General features: G+C 35.4%; 2 protein-coding genes across 4 annotated transcripts; one reads left to right on the top strand and one right to left on the bottom strand.

Annotated features, from left to right (window-relative positions):
* Positions 1 to 3,392: 3,392 nt before the first annotated feature.
* On the bottom strand, positions 3,393 to 6,828 carry LOC306883220 (centrin-2-like). The gene is made up of 5 exons (XM_079438338.1): positions 6,777 to 6,828; positions 6,236 to 6,394; positions 5,902 to 6,030; positions 5,668 to 5,805; positions 3,393 to 5,577 (listed from the first exon to the last, which is right to left on the bottom strand). The coding sequence occupies exons 1-5, from the start codon at positions 6,777 to 6,779 to the stop codon at positions 5,488 to 5,490; spliced, it is 519 nt and encodes a 172-aa protein (XP_079294464.1). The 5' UTR covers positions 6,780 to 6,828; the 3' UTR covers positions 3,393 to 5,487.
* Positions 6,829 to 8,676: 1,848 nt separating this feature from the next.
* LOC306882974 (sterol-4-alpha-carboxylate 3-dehydrogenase, decarboxylating-like) lies at positions 8,677 to 16,265 on the top strand. Of its 3 annotated transcripts, none has more exons than XM_079438010.1 (8): positions 8,677 to 8,739; positions 8,914 to 8,951; positions 9,277 to 9,438; positions 9,520 to 9,666; positions 10,491 to 10,619; positions 10,756 to 10,898; positions 14,141 to 14,243; positions 15,041 to 16,265. In XM_079438010.1, exons 2-8 carry the CDS (start codon positions 8,931 to 8,933, stop codon positions 15,371 to 15,373), a joined length of 1,038 nt encoding a protein of 345 aa, XP_079294136.1. In that variant the 5' UTR covers positions 8,677 to 8,739; positions 8,914 to 8,930; the 3' UTR covers positions 15,374 to 16,265. The 3 variants fall into 3 exon arrangements, with proteins under 3 accessions (XP_079294136.1, XP_079294137.1, XP_079294138.1); XM_079438011.1 differs by having other exon boundaries at positions 9,607 to 9,666; positions 15,041 to 15,669; XM_079438012.1 differs by lacking the exon at positions 9,520 to 9,666 and having other exon boundaries at positions 15,041 to 15,669.
* Positions 16,266 to 17,540: the final 1,275 nt, after the last annotated feature.

Below are 17,540 nucleotides of genomic sequence, written 5' to 3'. Positions count from 1 at the left end.
TATCTAACATCTAGTCTAAAACTCGCACAGATTAGGCTAATATTTGTCAATTCTGACCACTCAACTAAAATTCCAATAACTTTGCAGTAAGTGTGGCAGTTCTCTGAAAAAGTGAAGAAAAACAAACAAACTGTTAAATGGTTAGTTCATTCATAAATTAAAATTGTCACCATTTACTTGCCGCCTTGTCATTCCAAGCCCATGAGACTGAATGAACACAAATGAACAGAATCTAAAGAGCAAAGATGCAGTAGATGTTTATTGTTAAAGATAAAATATACTGGATTGGTTTTCATTCTCAATTTAGGGAATTTGTCTGCAAGTTTACATTTCATAACTTTACTCTACACTAGACCTGCTAAGTCACATTGAGCCAATTAATGATGACTTTAATTCTCTTAAATGGTCTACAGAGGTTAAGTAAAATATACATTTGAATTTTTAAGGAGATGGCATTTTCTGAAACTAAATTTAGCATAAATACAGTTTATATGTGAACACATTTGCAGTGTTGAAGCGCAGCAGTCAGTTCCTTTTCAATTGAGTAAACAATTTGAGTAAACCTTTGCTCAACAGAACAGAATTTGAGTGAGCAAAGCTTTAAGTAACTGTTAGCTGATAGTACTTGAATTATTTTACTGTGAAAGACATGAATATAAACACCACAGTGTGCATAATTAAATCATGTTTTATGCATAATTTGACAATGAAATCAGATGGAAACGCCACATAATGAAAATGTTTTACATAAGTGAAACTGACCTTTATTATTCTATTTTCTACATGCATTTCATCTCATTTAATTTGAAGCATGCCCTTCACTGACACGGTTGTCTCTTTGGAAAAGAGGCAGTACTACCTTTGGATTAAACTTCATTAGTGGCGAAATAGTTAAGTGTGGTGGAAATAAAATAGCTGATAGAAATCATTTTCACTTAAACAGATAATTGGACGGGTTTGGGGGGCAGTCTGGACCCTCTAAAAAGACGTGATAGTCTTCATCCTTGTTCTTCTTTCTAGAAATCTGGCATAAAGTGTTGGTACTTGACTCAAGTCACAAAGATACTAGAAAAAGTGTAACTACGTTGCTTCTTGGAGAGGAATGGTATCGTTTACATTTAGCCATTTGTGATAAATGAACCATGAATTCAGCTGTCTACCAAAAAATCCTGAAGGACAATGTCTGGCCATCTGTTCATGACCTCAAGCTGAAGCGAACTTGGGTTCTGCAGCAGGACAATGATCCAAAACACACCAGCAAATCCACCTCTGAATGGCTGAAGAAAAACAAAATGAAGACTTTGGAGTGGCCTAGTCAAAGTCCTGACCTGAATCCTATTGAGATGCTGTGGCATGACCTTAAAAAGGCGGTTCATGCTCGAAAACCCTCCAATGTGGCTGAATTACAACAATTCTGCCAAGATGAGTGGGCCAAAATTCCTCCACAGCGCTGTAACAGACTCATTGCAGGTTATCACAAACGCTTGATTGCAGTTGTTGCTGCTAAGGGTGGCCCAACCAGTTATTAGGTTTAGGGGGCAAGCACTTTTTCACACAGGGCCATGTGGGTTTGGATTTAGTTTTCTCTTCATAAAAAACCCCTTCATTTAAAAACTGCATGTTGTGTTTACTTGTGATATCTTTGATTAATATTTAAATTAGTTTAGTGATCTGAAACATTAAAGTGTGACAAACATGGAATTAAAATAAAAAATCAGGAAGGGGGCCAACACTTTTTCACACCACTGTATTAGTTAATAGTTCTGTGCCTCAACAAGTAAAGTCATAGCATAATGAGCCCTTTACAAATCATTAGCTAATGATTCATTAAAGCAGACAACTGGAAGGTGAAGTATACATAGCTTTGACCACTGTGGTAATTAACATGAATTTACATCATTAGTTAATGGAATATGTTATAAGGGAACTAATACATTATGACACATTTGTGACCCTGGACCACAAAACCAGTCATACGGGTCAATTTTTCAAAATTGAGATTTCTAAATCATCTGAAAGCTGAATAAACAAGCTTTCCATTGATGTATGGTTTGATGGGATATGGCAATAATTGGCTGATATACAACTTCACTGTAAAAAAAATAAAAGTTGAGCCAACTTAAAATTTTAAGGCAACCTGCTTCAGTAGATTTTTGAGTTTTCTCAACTTGTTGTTTTAAGTTTATACAACAAAAAGTTGAGAATCTCCTACAAAAATAAGTTGAGAGAAGCTGGTTGCCTTAAAATTTGAAGTTGGCTCAACTTTTTTTGTTACAGTGTATTTGAAAATCTGGAATCTGAGGGTGCAAAAAAAAAAAAAATATCAAAATATTGAGGAAATTCACCTCTAAAGTTGTCCAAATGAAGTCCTTAGCAATGCATATTATTAATCAAAAATTACGTTTTGAGATATTTACAGTAGGAAATTTACAAAATATCTTCATGGAACATGATCTTTATTTAATATCCTAATGATTTTTGGCATAAAAGAAAAATCAATCATTTTGACCCATACCATGTATTTTTGGATATTGCTACAAATATACCCCAGCGACTTAAGACTGGTCACATTTAACTAATAACAATTGATTGATTTCTTAATCTATGAATCATATACAATGTTCATTTGTTGCTGATGCAGTAATTATTAATAAATGGTTTAGCTTTTCATGAGTTATACATTAACTCGTGAATATCTGTGCATTAGTTAAGCATGAATTAATGCAAATTTGTGCACATGTATTGGAAAGTGTTCTTTAACTTCTTTGAATTCTTCTTGATGATTTCTTTAACTTCTTTGATTACTTTTTTGACATTAGAAGAATGAATGAGCTTTATTGGCCAGGTATGTTTACACATACAAGGAATTTGTTGTAGTGACAGAAGCGTTACGTTACGTTGCCCTTGGAAACAGCCTCCATCTCTCTGTGATTCTCCTGTCTTCCTGAGCGACAGTGATGATGACGGTGACATTATTATCCAAAGCACCTGGAGGACCAGACACAGCCGCCCACCATCTGAGGAACATCATGCCACAAGTACAGGCAGAGTGGAGACTGCAAAGCCTTGTGCTCTCCCCCCCAGCAGCCGCAGTGACGACACACCGGTCCAGAGGACACATGCAGCTCTGAGGAGGCGTTCCAGTCCTTATTGGACCGGGTCAGACAAAATCAGACTCTAGGAGACAGAACAGATGCAAGCCCGAGGCCACCCCCAGGTACAGTTCACATGATTTCAGTATTGTTTGGAGGGCTAGATGTGGCAAAAGTTGGCAAAATTGGCTACTTTAAATATTCAGGATTCACAAGCAAATTTTTAGAGCAAGTTTGTGTGCCGTATGAACAGAAACACAGCTTATAAGTTGTTTGTTACATCATTGACACACATAATCGTGCATGCACTGTTTTTAATCAGTAATGTCCTCCCTCAGAGATCAGACCTATTATTAATCGTTATATATTAAATAAGTGGCAAGAAGAGTGGGATACAATGTACAAATAATAAATTACATGAAATACATCTGGACATTTTTAATCTCTTTTAAAACTAGATTTGATCAAGTGGTATTTACCAGATGTCACATAGGACTCGTGAATTTTATTTATTGTTTTTGCCATGAAAATAGCCTAAGATGCTGACATGGAATTAAATAAGTATATACTATTATTACTAATCAGTAACGATGTAGCTGTCAACTTATGTTACTGACAGAAAATGGTGTAAAATAACCAAAGTAACAGAAGGCAACAGGAAGCAATGCCATACTGATTTAAATTAAAATGATATCCTTAAAGATGCAGATGCTGTGGTGGCATGTTTGGGTTGTCAAATTGTGAGAATGAGTTGCGATAATCTCAGACGTATCGGATGAAAATGCTAAACAAATCATCATATGGCATCAATTTTGCAAGTGTGGTTTTAGGTCGTAGCTGTCATGGAGCTGAATTATGAAATTCCAGATATATTTTCTAATGGAAAATCCTACTTATTTGTTAGTTTTCGATGATCTAACTCTAGCACTCTCTATTCTAATTTTATTTGATCTGTCTTATTTTTATAAAAAAAAAACACACATTTGACCTTCTTTTTGCATATTTATTCTCTAACTGCTAGCTTTTCTTGTATAAAAGTATTTAACCCCTCAGCTTCCCGCTGACATGTCTGTCACATGGAACAATCTTGGCTATCTTGTCAAACCTATCCATGCTGAATAAAAGTATTAATTTGCCCCTAATGATATATCTCAAGCAAATGTGAAGCCAGCATATATTGTAGTTAAATTCCACACTTGTATGGATAAGTCAAAATGTTTTATTTCACCTGTACACTCTTAAAAATAAAGGTGCTTCAAAAGGTTCTTCAAGCGACGCCATAGAAGAACCATTTTTGGTTCCACAAAGAACCATCCAGTCAAAGATTCTATAAAGAACCATCTCTTCCTTACCTTTTTATAATCTAAAGAACCTTCTTTCACCACAAAGAATCTTTTGTGAAACAGAAAGGTTCTTCAGATGTTAAAGGTTCTTTATGGAACCATTTAGACCAAAAAGGTTCTTCTATGCACCTTTATTTTTAAGAGTGTAGGTGGTGTAGGATGATTGTTTGCATTATGCAAGCGAGGCAATAAAACGCCAATCATCTCAATAACTGCTGCTCAATACAATTTATTTGATTTTAAATACTACTTAAATAGCATCTCAAATGTACTTAAATACAAAACATCTGAAACAAATTTTGAAGGTAGACGGTGCATAAAGAAACACAAAGGGGAAAAATACAAGCACAGGATCACAGTATTTACTAAAACTGCAGAAATCTCCTTCATAGAAGCTGAGGCACAGAGAAGGGCTGTATACAGACGTCCCTGAAAGCGCAGTGAGCACACTGATGCTAAAGTCTACAGAAGGGATTGTAGACTTCAATATAATAATCATTCAACAGGGTGATCAGTGATATACTATTCAGAAATACTTAAACATATCCTAAAGCAGAAGCCTAATGTATATATGAGTGATTCCTGGAAAAAGGTTTGTATTTTGTAATACATTCTCATTACTGTAATAGTCATTTTTACTAATGGCAGTGTTTTTATTTTTTTTATCAGGGGTCCATGAAAATGAGTTGTCATGAAAATAATATCACAATCTAAATGGTCATAAAAATAAGCTTTTTTAAATTATTTATTTTAAAATATGTCCCTAAAACATTTGCTTTGTAAGTGAGATTTACCCATATATGACGCAATGACTACAAACCTGTGTTATGCTACTGTTTATATGCTGACTGATAAGCCTTGAGAATATAGAGTGTAAACAATTGACGTTTTGCTATTTGGCAAACCCACACGGATCTGAAACGACCGATGGGGTTGACAGGCATCAAGGTTTTGGAATGGCATTGTGCGTAAAATATCAAAATCATAAAAAAAACTTGAAAATGTTTACATAGAAATGAATATTTCACATACTCCTGTGCTTCCGATAACATTCAGTACAAACTTGTTTTCTTCATGATGCGAAGAAATTCCTGCTGGTTAACTTCTCCATCACCATCTCTGTCTGCTTCATCAATCATTTCCTAAAGACAGCCATACGTGAAAAATGAATGCTTTCCAACTCACTGCTCTATTATCACAGACCACGAGCAGGTTGTGTGGTTATCTTGTACCTGCAGCTCCTCGTCTGTGAGGTTTTCCCCGAGTTCTTTGGCCACTCTCTTTAGATTGCGGAAAGATATTTTTCCAGTCTCGTCATCGTCAAACAGCCGGAAAGCCTTCAGAATTTCTTCCTTGGAGTCCTTTTCAGCCTTAAGATTTCCAGACAGTATTAAGATCATTTTTTTCAACCTGGCTGGAATAACTCAATTTTTATTCAATAAAATATGTTTGGAGTTCATTCTTACCATTTTTTGGGTCATCACTGTCATAAAATCACTGAAAGAGATCTTTCCAGTAGCATCCTTATCAACCTCTGCAATCATTTTCTTGATTTCCTCCTTTTTAGGCTCAAACCCCAGCGCTCTCATGGCCACCTGGAGCACAATTCTTCATTATATGTGGAAAGCTTGACATATGCACATCATAAACAGATACAGTGCAGTCCAAAATCTGATGTGAAAATTTGACAAAATCCTAAAACATTGCAAGTTTAAAGACGTCATCATAAAGGTTTCTATTGGGGTTTTAGACCCTCTGTAGGCTACTATATGGCTGATAGTGGCATGTAAAGTGTCTCACCTTTAACTCCTTCACCTCAATATAACCAGAGGCATCAGTGTCGAAGAGCTCAAACGCCTCTCTGATCTCCTGCCTTTGCTCTTCTGTCAGTTCAGGCTTTGGATTGGCTTTTTTACGAGGGGCTACTGCCCCCAGTGACGGTCTTTTGGGACTAGTGGCCTGTGTTATACAGAATAAAAACATATTAAAACAAGACCAGGCCAGTGCAGAATAAATGAAGAAGAATACAAGACGTAATGCAAACATAAACTAGACAGTCCGCTGGAATAATAGAGAATAAGCGGCCGATACACTATCATGTATTTATCGGTGGCTGTAAATGCCCTGGTGATAATTTCCTCTGTTTATTTTTCCTGAAGGAGAGACCGCTAGCAATAACATATGATTGCGTAGCTAACACAAACCTGAAGGAGACATTTTCTATGTAATAACAATTAAACATTCGTTAAAAGAGAGTGATAACATTTTGAATAAAAGTAAAATAAATAAATAAGGCATACAAAGCCCAAATCGCTACATTGTAGCGTTCGTCGTGACTTACCATCTTAACCGGGAGTAGACCAGCAAGTGGAGAATAATACTATGGCGAAGGCTTTGCTCATGAATATTAATTACGTTCTGTGACGCTCGGTCAGTAGACCAAACTGATTGGCTGAAAGGAAGACGTCGGCAGAAACGGCTCATGAATAATAATACGCTCCGGACAATCTAATGAATCAAGTCCATTCGCCAAATTAAGATTCGTAATGGATTTTAACGCTTCTTTAAACAATAAACTGAGGATAAAGAAGTATCCAATTCATGTCTATTTTTTATCCCATAACTTGGGGCTTTATAGCGACTATATATTATTTGTATTTAATTTAATTTAATTGTTTTTATTTTACATAAACCTGTATTACAACATACACACCATACACACATTGCCTGATTGCCAAATAATTCTACTAATTTAGTTTAATTTATATATATATATATATATATATTTTTTTTTAAGAACAACTTCGCTATAGCAAACTACCATACTATCTTCATAATGGTATTTTTTATTCTTGAAACAAAAACAAAACAGTTATTAATGAATAGAATATGTCTTGATTATTAAGAACAGGTACTTTTTTGTGATTTATTAGAATGATTTCTGTAGGATCATGCAACACTGAAGACTGTAGTAATGATGCTGAAAATTCAGATTTGATCACAGAAATAAATTGCATTTTAAATTTAATTGTCAAATAGAAAACAGTTATTTTAAACTGTAAAAATATTTCACAATATTACTGTATTTTTGATCAAATAAATGAAGCCTCGGTGAGCAGAAGAGACTTCTTTTAAAAACATGAAAACTTTTGAGCGGTAGTTTACACATATACAATTGTACATTACCACTCAAAAGTTTCATGGAGGTAGATTAATTTGCAGTATACAATAAATACTAGTTATTCTATTAGAATTTCCACCCTGTTAGTTTCACATTTTTTTAGGTTTATAGAAAATGTTGAGCCAAATTAGCTGTAGTTTTTTGAGTGATCAATATTTAGCTCTCTAACCTTCTACAGATGAACATAACTTTTATAACTATGTCAGATATGTTTGTTTTTTTGATAGGACAAACATTCTTCATAATATAGCCTAACAGGGTGGAACTGTAAGAGTGGGACAAGCAGGAGAAGTTGACACTTACCTGCATTTGTACAGTTGAATTCCAGCAGAAGAAAATAAACCAGGATCACTTCCTGATAACGATCTCAGTGGAATTATCTGTTTTGGAAGGCGAGGGAGTGCATACTAACAGGGTGGAAGATGACTTTAGGGACACAGTAATTGAAGAAAATTGTAAAAAAATAAATATAGTTTCACATGATTTATATATGATTAGATGAAGTTTAGCCTAGTCCATAACATAATTTAAAAATATTTTGAGGTTTTATCATTTCATGGTTTATATTTCTAGTGTAAGTTGATTATTTGGACATGATAAAACTGAACACATGTATTAATAAAAAGGTGTTAAAAAAACTAAATAATATGTTTAATGTCTATTATCTCTGTTTAAGTGATAAAGTAGACCTAATATGCATAATTTAAGCAATTTCTTATAAATATGTGACTATTTTAGAGAAAATATGAGTAAGTAAATCATAGAGACAGAAAGGTCACTGTATAACAGGAATGAGTAGCATGGTTTTAGAATTCAACCAATCATTTTGCATGAAGTTGACAGATTTAACATTGTTATTTAATAAACTATAATAATAAACTAAAAAATCACACGTAGGGGCGTATTTGGTGATGTCATGGGGATGTGACTATACTGAAGTTCTTTTTCCTGATTGGCTCGCGCAGTGGCGCTGTTTGACGTAGCCCTTCTCTCATTGGCTAGACTCAGTTGTCAGGTTGATTCCTGATCGTTGGCTCGACCAATCAGAGGCTTCTCCGCTCTCTGCCCATAAGGCTCCGCGTGTCGTGATCAGCACACAGCTGCAGCTCTAGTTTGAGTTCAGGTGAGTGCTGCTTACAGTAAAAACTATTTATATCTTGTGCTTCGAGCGTAAGCTTGGTTTCAGTGAACAGTTCAATCAGAGTAAAAACTAAAAACTTGTGCAGTAAATGGTTTCTAGTCATATAGTTTTGAAGAACTGTGATTAAGCAGATGAATATTGTTTATTAATCTGTAGACTGCTGAGATCCACACATGGCAACTCGTTTGAGACCAGTGAGTATAGTACTTACACCTGAAACACCTTTTCTCTGGCACCTGTACTGATGCGCATGCGCAGTGTTGTGTGTTTAGGATATCAACATATTTATATTAATGCACTTTTAATTTCTGTTTCCATACTGTGCATTTATATATCTGCAGGCAATGACATCATACATTCCATTTACTTTGATTATCTATTTTATTGTCATTTGTGCATGTTTGTATTCATGTGTTTAATTGTGTTAAAAGCTCTGCTTGCTTTGTAAATATGTTCTTCTGCCAGGCAAGGGACGATGTTAATAAATTCAGCTTGTTTTGATATTGTGAACATCTGCAGAGCAGCAAGCGTTGTGCTGTCATTGGAGGATCTGGATTTTTGGGCAGGCACCTCGTGGAGCGTCTCGTGGACAGAGGATACACAGTGAACGTGTTTGATATCAGACAGGCCTATGAGCTTCCAGGAGTGACGTTTCACCAGGGGGACTTGTGTGACAGACAGGTAAGGATCGTTCAGTTTTGATCTGGCAGAATCTTACCCTGTCTTCAGCCTTCTCCGCTGTTCTCCTGATGTCTTGTTTAGGCCTTGCTGGTGGCTTTGAAAGAAGTGTCCATAGTGTTTCACTGTGCTTCACCTGCTCCAGCCAGTGATGACCGCGCTCTGTTTCAGAGGGTTAATATCGATGGGACACGAACTGTCATTCAGGCCTGTCACGAGGCAGGAGTACAGGTACGTATTATATATCACTGTCATGTTTGTCAGCAGATGGTAAAAATAAATATACACAACTATTCAAAAGTTTAAAGTCAGTGATATAAAAAAAGGCAGCGGCTATTTGCACTGTGTAAATAGCTATAGATTCTATTTCCACTGTTAAAATAGCAAGATTTGAAAAGGCAGCAAAAGGCAGACTCGAACTCGGGTCGATCGCGATAAAAAGCATGCCTTACCGGTTACGCCACTGAAACTGATGTTGTACCAGCGTCTTTTTTTTTTTATTGTTAACTAACCCAATCACACTTTAGTGGGCGGAGTCAGTGCACTTAGTGTATAAATAGACACTCCGATAAAAAAAATAAAGGAACTCTTATTCTGCAAGGATGGATTAAATTGATGGAAAGATTACGCGGCATAACTGTTTTCAACATTGATAATGTGCAGAAATGTTTCTTAAGCAACAAATCAGCATATTAGAATAATGTGACACTGGAGTAATGGTAATAACGAATTGTACTAATATCGCCACAATATTACTGTATTTCTGATCAAATAAATGTAACCACAATGAGCATGAGACTACTTTAAAATTAATAGGCATATATGTAAAATAAAATAAAAAAATCTTACATCTGTACTCACTCTGTAAAAATCATTTTTGAATTGTTTTGCAATGTAAGCTCCATCATACTAAAGTATTTTCATACTTTGATTTGATCCATTTAACACTGTTACAATTTTAAACAACGTTCATCAGGGGGTTTCTGCTTCATCTCTGTTCATTATTTAATCCAGAATATTCCTTTATGTTGTTGATATTCATGATGTTTTCACAGAAAGTAATATTGACCAGCAGTGCTAGTGTGGTGTTTGAAGGAACTGACATCAAGAATGGGAGAGAGGATCTGCCTTACGCAAAAAAGCCAATTGATTATTATACAGAGACTAAAATCCAACAGGAAAAGGTGGGTATGAATCATAACAATAGCATTGCATCTCCCTGTATCACTGCTCGCTTCTGAAATGAATCAAAAGAACTAAATAGTTAATTTTGCTTGAGTTCTGGTTGATGTGCATTACAATCAACAATCTCTGTTCCAGCTGGTGTTGGAGGCCTGCAGTAAAGACCAGGGTTTCCTCACTGTTGCTATTCGTCCTCATGGCATCTTTGGCCCCCGGGACCCTCAGTTAGTGCCCATCCTGGTAGATACAGCCCGCAGAGGAAAGATGAAGTTCATCATCGGGTGAGCGACAGTGGCATTTTGCTACAAAAGTCTAAAACAGTGCTGCAAAGACTCCTTTGATCCAGTAGGTGGCACACTGTTACCTGGAATATCATCTTCAATCGTTTTGACATGAAATGCCATGTTATATTACATTTCGTCATTTAGCAGACGCTTATCCAAAGCACCTTACAAATGAGGACAATGGAAGCAATCAAAACCAACAAAAGAGCAATGATAGAATAGAGAAGATAGTGTTATAAAAAAAGAAAACGAGCGGTTAGTAAATGAATATAGTGCAAGTCTAAAAGGGGCAAGTATTATTATTTTTTAAGAATAGAATTAGAATAGAGCGTGCTAGAGTTAGAGGGTCAAGTAAAGTTGGAAGAGATGTTTTAGCCGTTTCTTCAAGATGGCTAAGGACTCGTTGGGAGGACGTAATATTAGTAAGCGTAGTAAACATAGAAGTAGCATAACTGACAATATCAGTAAAGAATATTGTTCTCTGACCAAAGCGTATTGCACCAGTACCCAACTGAACCATTATTACCTAGACGTGTTCCCTTACCCAGTGATATTGCGAAGTGGACCAGTTTGTGTTCAGTCCAGTGGCAAAGCCACAGTTGGGCCGCCCGCTTTAATTGTGGCCCACCCAGTGACAAGTTGGTGATTTTTCCAAATGGATATACTCTAATAAATGATAATAATAATAATAATACACATTTTAAATATTTAGTTTAAAAACAATAAGACCCTGGCTGTGAAAACTCAGCTATTTTGTGATTTACTGTTATCTATCTACATAAAGATAAAGTACATAAAGTAAGGCCACGTCTAAAATTGAAATCATAGTGAAATTAATGGTTGAGATCAAACTTTGATGCTTGTTATCTCCTCATTAGATTTTGAGACTTGAGCCTGGATTTCATAGACGGGGTTAAAAATGATTAAATGCCAATTTTCATGTTCAGCTTCAGGCAGTTGACCCTCTCTAGGTTCAAACCATATGCTTGTCAAAATGATGATTTGTGAGTTTCTGTTAGTCCCACACTCATCGTTACATGGCAGTAGTGAGGTTTGTGGAGTTGAATTTGAAAATCATGAAACATGTATCAATTATTTGATTCTTTACAATGTAAATGTAACGTCTTGGTGATGATTTGATCAGCTAAATAGATATGTCTTTTGTGGAAAGAAAGGGGAGCACATAAACGTAATTAGAAATGCAACTACAGACATTGTTTCTGTGTTTTTAGTTAAAAAAAATTCAAATAGTAATTCATATGATGTTTATACTGTCATAATGCTTGACAGAAAATATGCACATTTTATTGTCAGAGTTGTTTATGGGTGTTGTTTCATTATTTTCTGACATGAACCTTTTTACTGTTGTATTTTTTGTTGGCAGTTTTCTTCCACTACATCCATCCACTTATTGTTATGGAGATTTCATTGTTTTGGCCCGTATGGGTTTCTCTGTGGTTGATGCTGATACCAGTAGAGCGAGAGGGTGGCTTTTACAGTTGAATTAACCCTTGTGCAACCTTATGGACATTTTTGTCCATTTTACTTTTGTTTTTTTTATCATTTTGCCTGTGTTAATGCTAACTGCATACATTTAGGCTCAGATGTGTATTTTTATTGGAATTTTAATATTCCACCCTCATTTCCTTTAATAAATCTATTTTACAATAGGTACAAAAATAGTTCCTCTCAGCGCCTTTTGGACAAAAATGTCCACATTGAAACCGCTATTTTTAATCGCAGTGCCGTTTAACAGTAAAATTATGCAATTTTTGTTAATAGGCTTTCATTCTGTTGGCAAGGCTTTAAAATGTAATTTTTTACTTTTTTTTTTTTTTTTTTTTTTTTTTTTACCAGATGGTGCCATTTTTTTCATGTTTGGTCTATAAAGCAAATACTTGCTTTATTCCTGTTTTCTGCTTCTGCGTATTATAGAGCCAATTGGATAAATAATGCAGCTGTAATTGTGTGGGTGTGCTGGTAATATTTGAGAAAGAAAAACTCTACTGTAAATCACAAATCCAAGCACTGTGTGCACCGGTGGAGTTTTGCTGGCATCTAATGGGGAAAATGTGGTACTGCGCCCAAACAAAATTTTACTGAAAGCTCATTTTTTGAGAGATCAACCTCAAATTTGGAACACAGCTTGTTTAGATTTATGGCTTTGATTTTCTAACAGGTTTAGAGTGCAACACGTTTCATAAAATATATATTTTATATAAAATATCGTTTTTTTTTTTGTTACACTTTTTTTTTTTTTTTTTTTTTTTTTTTTTTTTTACAACAATAATCTGCCATGGATCTTCTTTAAAATGAGACCAAACTTAAGTCTGTGCTCCCACGCTTCAAATTTTTATGACCGTTTTTTGACATGGCCATTTCTGTCCACTATAGACCTATGTGTAACTTTTTTTTTATTATTATTTTTATTGATGCACAAGGGTTAAAGCATTATAAGCTGAAGTTATAGAATTTTCCAGCTTTTTTTTTTTTTAACATTTTGCAAGAAACATACCTCAAATTATTTATTGGTAATACTGTTGGTAAACTGTCTAGCTGTCTCAAAGGAGAGCACCTCAGGTAATTGACCACAAAGGGGCGTTATCTGCCAAAATGCTCAACATGACCTAGGGTTAACAACAACAATAGTCTAGGATTCCTTAATTAGTTTATTTGCTCTTAAATGTGATTTGACTAAAAGTACTTCTTTTTTTTTTCTGGCAGTCCTTCTTTTGCTTCAATGCTGCTCTTGGAAGGCCATCTTAGCTCTAGCCCCAATTGAAACACACCTCAACCATCTAATCAAGGCCTTTAAGATTACTAGAAACTTCCAGGTAAATGAGTTGGAGCTGAATTCAGCAGGAAAGTGGCCATCCAGGAGCAGCATTGGACTCCCCTGTTTTAATGACAACATTCAAGGTGGCATGAACAAAACCTGATGATCATGTTCTGCAGCATGTTTTGAGAATGATCCAGAAAGCATCTTGTGCTTCGACGAAATGGAGAAAATTTGACCATCTGTATAGATTCATTTTGATTTGATCACTGACCTTATGCAACACTTAGAATCTGTTTTGTATTCATTTTATGTCATTTTTGTCGCATGTCCTGCTTTAGAAATCGAATCTCAAATTTGTGGAGTGGTCTTCGACGTTTGGATCCCACTGTATGCGGATGTGATAAAGGTACTGCGATCAGTAAATGAATCAAGTGCTATCTAATGCTGATTTGCTTTTTAGAGATGGATCCAATCTTGTGGACTTCACCTATGTGGAGAATGTAGTTCATGGGCATATTTTAGCAGCTGAGCACCTTAAGGCTGATTCTCCGCTCTGCGGTCAGGTATGGAATGTGTGTGAAAGAGTATGTGAGAAACTGAATGAGTCAGAGATGTTTCTAGATGTGCATTCATAGATCCCACGTGTGTGTGTAATGTGTAAACAACCCACATGAACGACGCATCAAGTTTTGGTTTTCCATTTCCAGGGAAACGCATTAATAACAAAAGCACTCTCAAATCTCTCATAGGGGTTTGCAGTTCCAATAATTAAGTCCTTGTAAATAGATTAAATGACATTTTAATAATACTCCTAATCAGACTACAGTTACTTTTTTATGGATTGCATGATTACTTATTATTTACACAATAGCAATACATTATTATTGATTCTCACGAATTCATCTTTTCAGTTTTCATTTCTAAAATAGCCTACTGCTTATATACACTCAAATTCTGCAGGATTTGAATGATGGATTTACAAAAATCATTTCAGGTTTAAGAAGTGTTTCAATATCGCATCAGCTATTTCTAGTGATCCCGAAGACCTTGATTAGCTGGATCAGGTGTGAATTGAGTTTGAGAGCAATGATTTAAACTAGGGTGACCATACGTGCTATTTTTCCTGGCCAGGATTTCTATATTGCCTAAAATATTTAGGATTTGGCTTTGTTTGCGTGTGCAGACCGATCTGTGTATGACATTGGTTCCTTATGTTTTCGAAAAGCTTTTCGAGTTACTTTAAATCAAAGCAATATAGAAATCCCGGCCAGGACGCGTCCAGGAAAAATGGCAAGTATGGTCACCCTATTTAAACCAAGCTGAAGCAAAAGTTTCACTTTCAGTGTTCTCATATTAACAGGCTTACCACATAACCAACGATGAGCCGGTGCGTTTCTGGGACTTCATGTCACAGATTCTGGTGGGTCTGGGCTACAGTGCTCCGCGATACCACCTGCCCTACACACTGGTCTACGGGATAGCCCTGCTGCTGTGGCTGATCGCTGTGCTGCTGCGGCCGCTGATCCAGATCAAACCCACCTTCACCCCTATGAGAGTAGCTCTGGCTGGCACCCATCACTACTACAGCTGCGCTCGGGCCAAAAAGGACATGGGTTACCAGCCCCTGGTGCCTTTACATGAGGCAATAGTGCGCACTGTGGAGAGCTACCCACATCTGCGGAAGGGAGCGTAACGCCACAGTGAGGCTGGAGAGTGATTGACATAGATTACTGTTTGCTGAACTGCAATATGAGCCTTGCATGTATCCGTTGGTTTACCAGTGTTTACTTGGCAACATTAACAATGCACTTAATCATTCCCATTCTAAATGTACCTTTATACCAGGATGTAACATCATGTAGATCAACAGTGTTGTTGAATTCAGATGGCAAATATGGACATTTCTGTTTTGGTCCAAAAGAATTCAGTTTATGTAACAGCTGTTAATTTTTTTGAAACTTTGCAGTATAAATTTCAAATCAAGTTTCTAATTGTCTTGTTCCTTTTTTTTGGATACTTGAAATGGAATTTGATACCGTTTTACTTATTTAAGGTGACATTTTGCACATACGGTTTAAGTCAAAACTATACATAAAAACACATGCTCATCTTCATTCTGTTCAAAAGTTTTCACCCCCGGCTCTTAATGCATGGTTTTTTCCTTCTGGAGCATCAGTGAGCGTCTGAACCGCCTGTAATAGTTGCATGTGAGTCCTTCAGTTGTCCTCAGTGTAGAAAGATGGATCTCAAAATCATACAGTCATTGTTGGAAAATGGTTCAAATTCACAAAAATGCTGAAAAACCAAAGAATTTGTGGGACCTGAGGGATTTTTCTGAAGAACAGCAGGCAGTTTAACTGTTCAGGACAAACAAGGGACTCATGAACAACTATCACTAAACAAAAATACACAGCTGTGGATCGATCAGGTAACAACACAGAATCAGAATCAAGGGGATGTAAACTTTTGAACGGGGTCATTTTTATAAATTCAACCCATTTTCTCGTGTGGACTATATGTAAACATCTTTTATGTGAAATATCTTATTCAGGTCAATATTAAATAAACAATAATTGTTTGATCTCTCTTATTTTGGTAAAATAATTAACATTTTGCAGATTGTGCAAGGTTTATGTAAACTTTTGACTTCAACTATAATTGTCATTTAAGGGATAATTTACCCAAATATAAAAATTCTGTCTTCATTTACTCTCGGCCTTCATATTTTCATCAAAAACCATAAGAAACATTCCATTCCACCAACATTAATGCTATAAAAACACAGTATAAACACAATCCATATTAATTCATGGATTATGAATATGGATTCATATGTATTACATTGACGATGCCTTTTATACTTTATCATGATATATAAAATATATATTACAGGTACATCTCAAAAAAATAGAATTTCACGAAAAAGGTCTTTTTTTGTCACTCATTTCAGAAAGTGAAACCCATATATTATATAGATTTATTACACACAGAGTGAAATATTTCAAACCTTTATTTCTTGAAATGTTGATGATTATGGCTTACAGGTAATGAAAACCCAAAATTCAGTGTCTCAGAAAATTAGAATATTACATAAGATCAATAAAAAAAGCATATTTTAAACAGAAATGTCAGGCTTCTGAAAAGTATGGTCATTTCTTCTCCATTATTGTGGTTTCAAAGAACAAGAGATACCCGGTATTTATACTGTAGGGATGGTCATTAATTGAAACTTAAATATAAATATTCTAATATTTTGAGATACTGATTTTTGACTTTCATCAGCTGTAAGCTCTAATCATCAAAATTAAAACAACATTTTTTTTTAAATATTTGACTTTACATGTAATGAATCTAAAATATATGAAAGTTTCACTTTTTGAAATGTTACAATAAAAAATGAACTTTTTCATGATATTCAAATTTTTTGAGATGTACCTGTATGTGATGTGTTGAAATTTTAGATGTGCAGATTTTCAGTGGATGAAAAACATGAAGAGAGAATATCTTCAATTATTTTCTGAAGATGAACAAATGCTTTATGGGTTTGGAATAACATGAGTGTGAGTAAATGATGACAGAATTTTTACAGGATATTCTATAAGGGAAAAGGAAGGATGATATTTATATATTTATATCAGGTATTTTGATATAAATACTTAAGTATTTATATCAGTATTAAGTATTATATCAGTTACTGCATTAACCCTAACTGCATATGAATATAACTATAATTATTTCAAGCTAGCCGTCCATTAGTGATGCACTTTATCTTGCACAAAAGATATGACAGAAATGTTGCACTAATGTTGCATTTTTGCAATTCCTCAAGCAGGCGTTGGATGGGAGGTGGGGGGTGTTGT

Source organism: Barbus barbus, assembly GCF_936440315.1.
Source record: "Barbus barbus genome assembly, chromosome: 17".
Classification (NCBI taxonomy): domain Eukaryota; kingdom Metazoa; phylum Chordata; class Actinopteri; order Cypriniformes; family Cyprinidae; genus Barbus; species Barbus barbus.
This window is presented reverse-complemented; position numbering and strand designations above follow the sequence as displayed.

Excerpts from the sequence above, each read along its gene's own strand:
- LOC306882974 (XM_079438010.1), top strand. The coding sequence starts at position 8,931 with ATGGCAACTCGTTTGAGACCA. Across the intron at positions 10,620-10,755 it reads CTAAAATCCAACAGGAAAAG|CTGGTGTTGGAGGCCTGCAG; the intron begins GTGGGTATGAAT and ends TCTCTGTTCCAG. Across the intron at positions 14,244-15,040 it reads ATTCTCCGCTCTGCGGTCAG|GCTTACCACATAACCAACGA; the intron begins GTATGGAATGTG and ends TCATATTAACAG.
- LOC306883220 (XM_079438338.1), bottom strand. Across the intron at positions 6,031-6,235 it reads TTGAGGTGAAGGAGTTAAAG|GTGGCCATGAGAGCGCTGGG; the intron begins GTGAGACACTTT and ends ATTGTGCTCCAG. Across the intron at positions 5,806-5,901 it reads CAGTGATGACCCAAAAAATG|GCTGAAAAGGACTCCAAGGA; the intron begins GTAAGAATGAAC and ends GGAAATCTTAAG.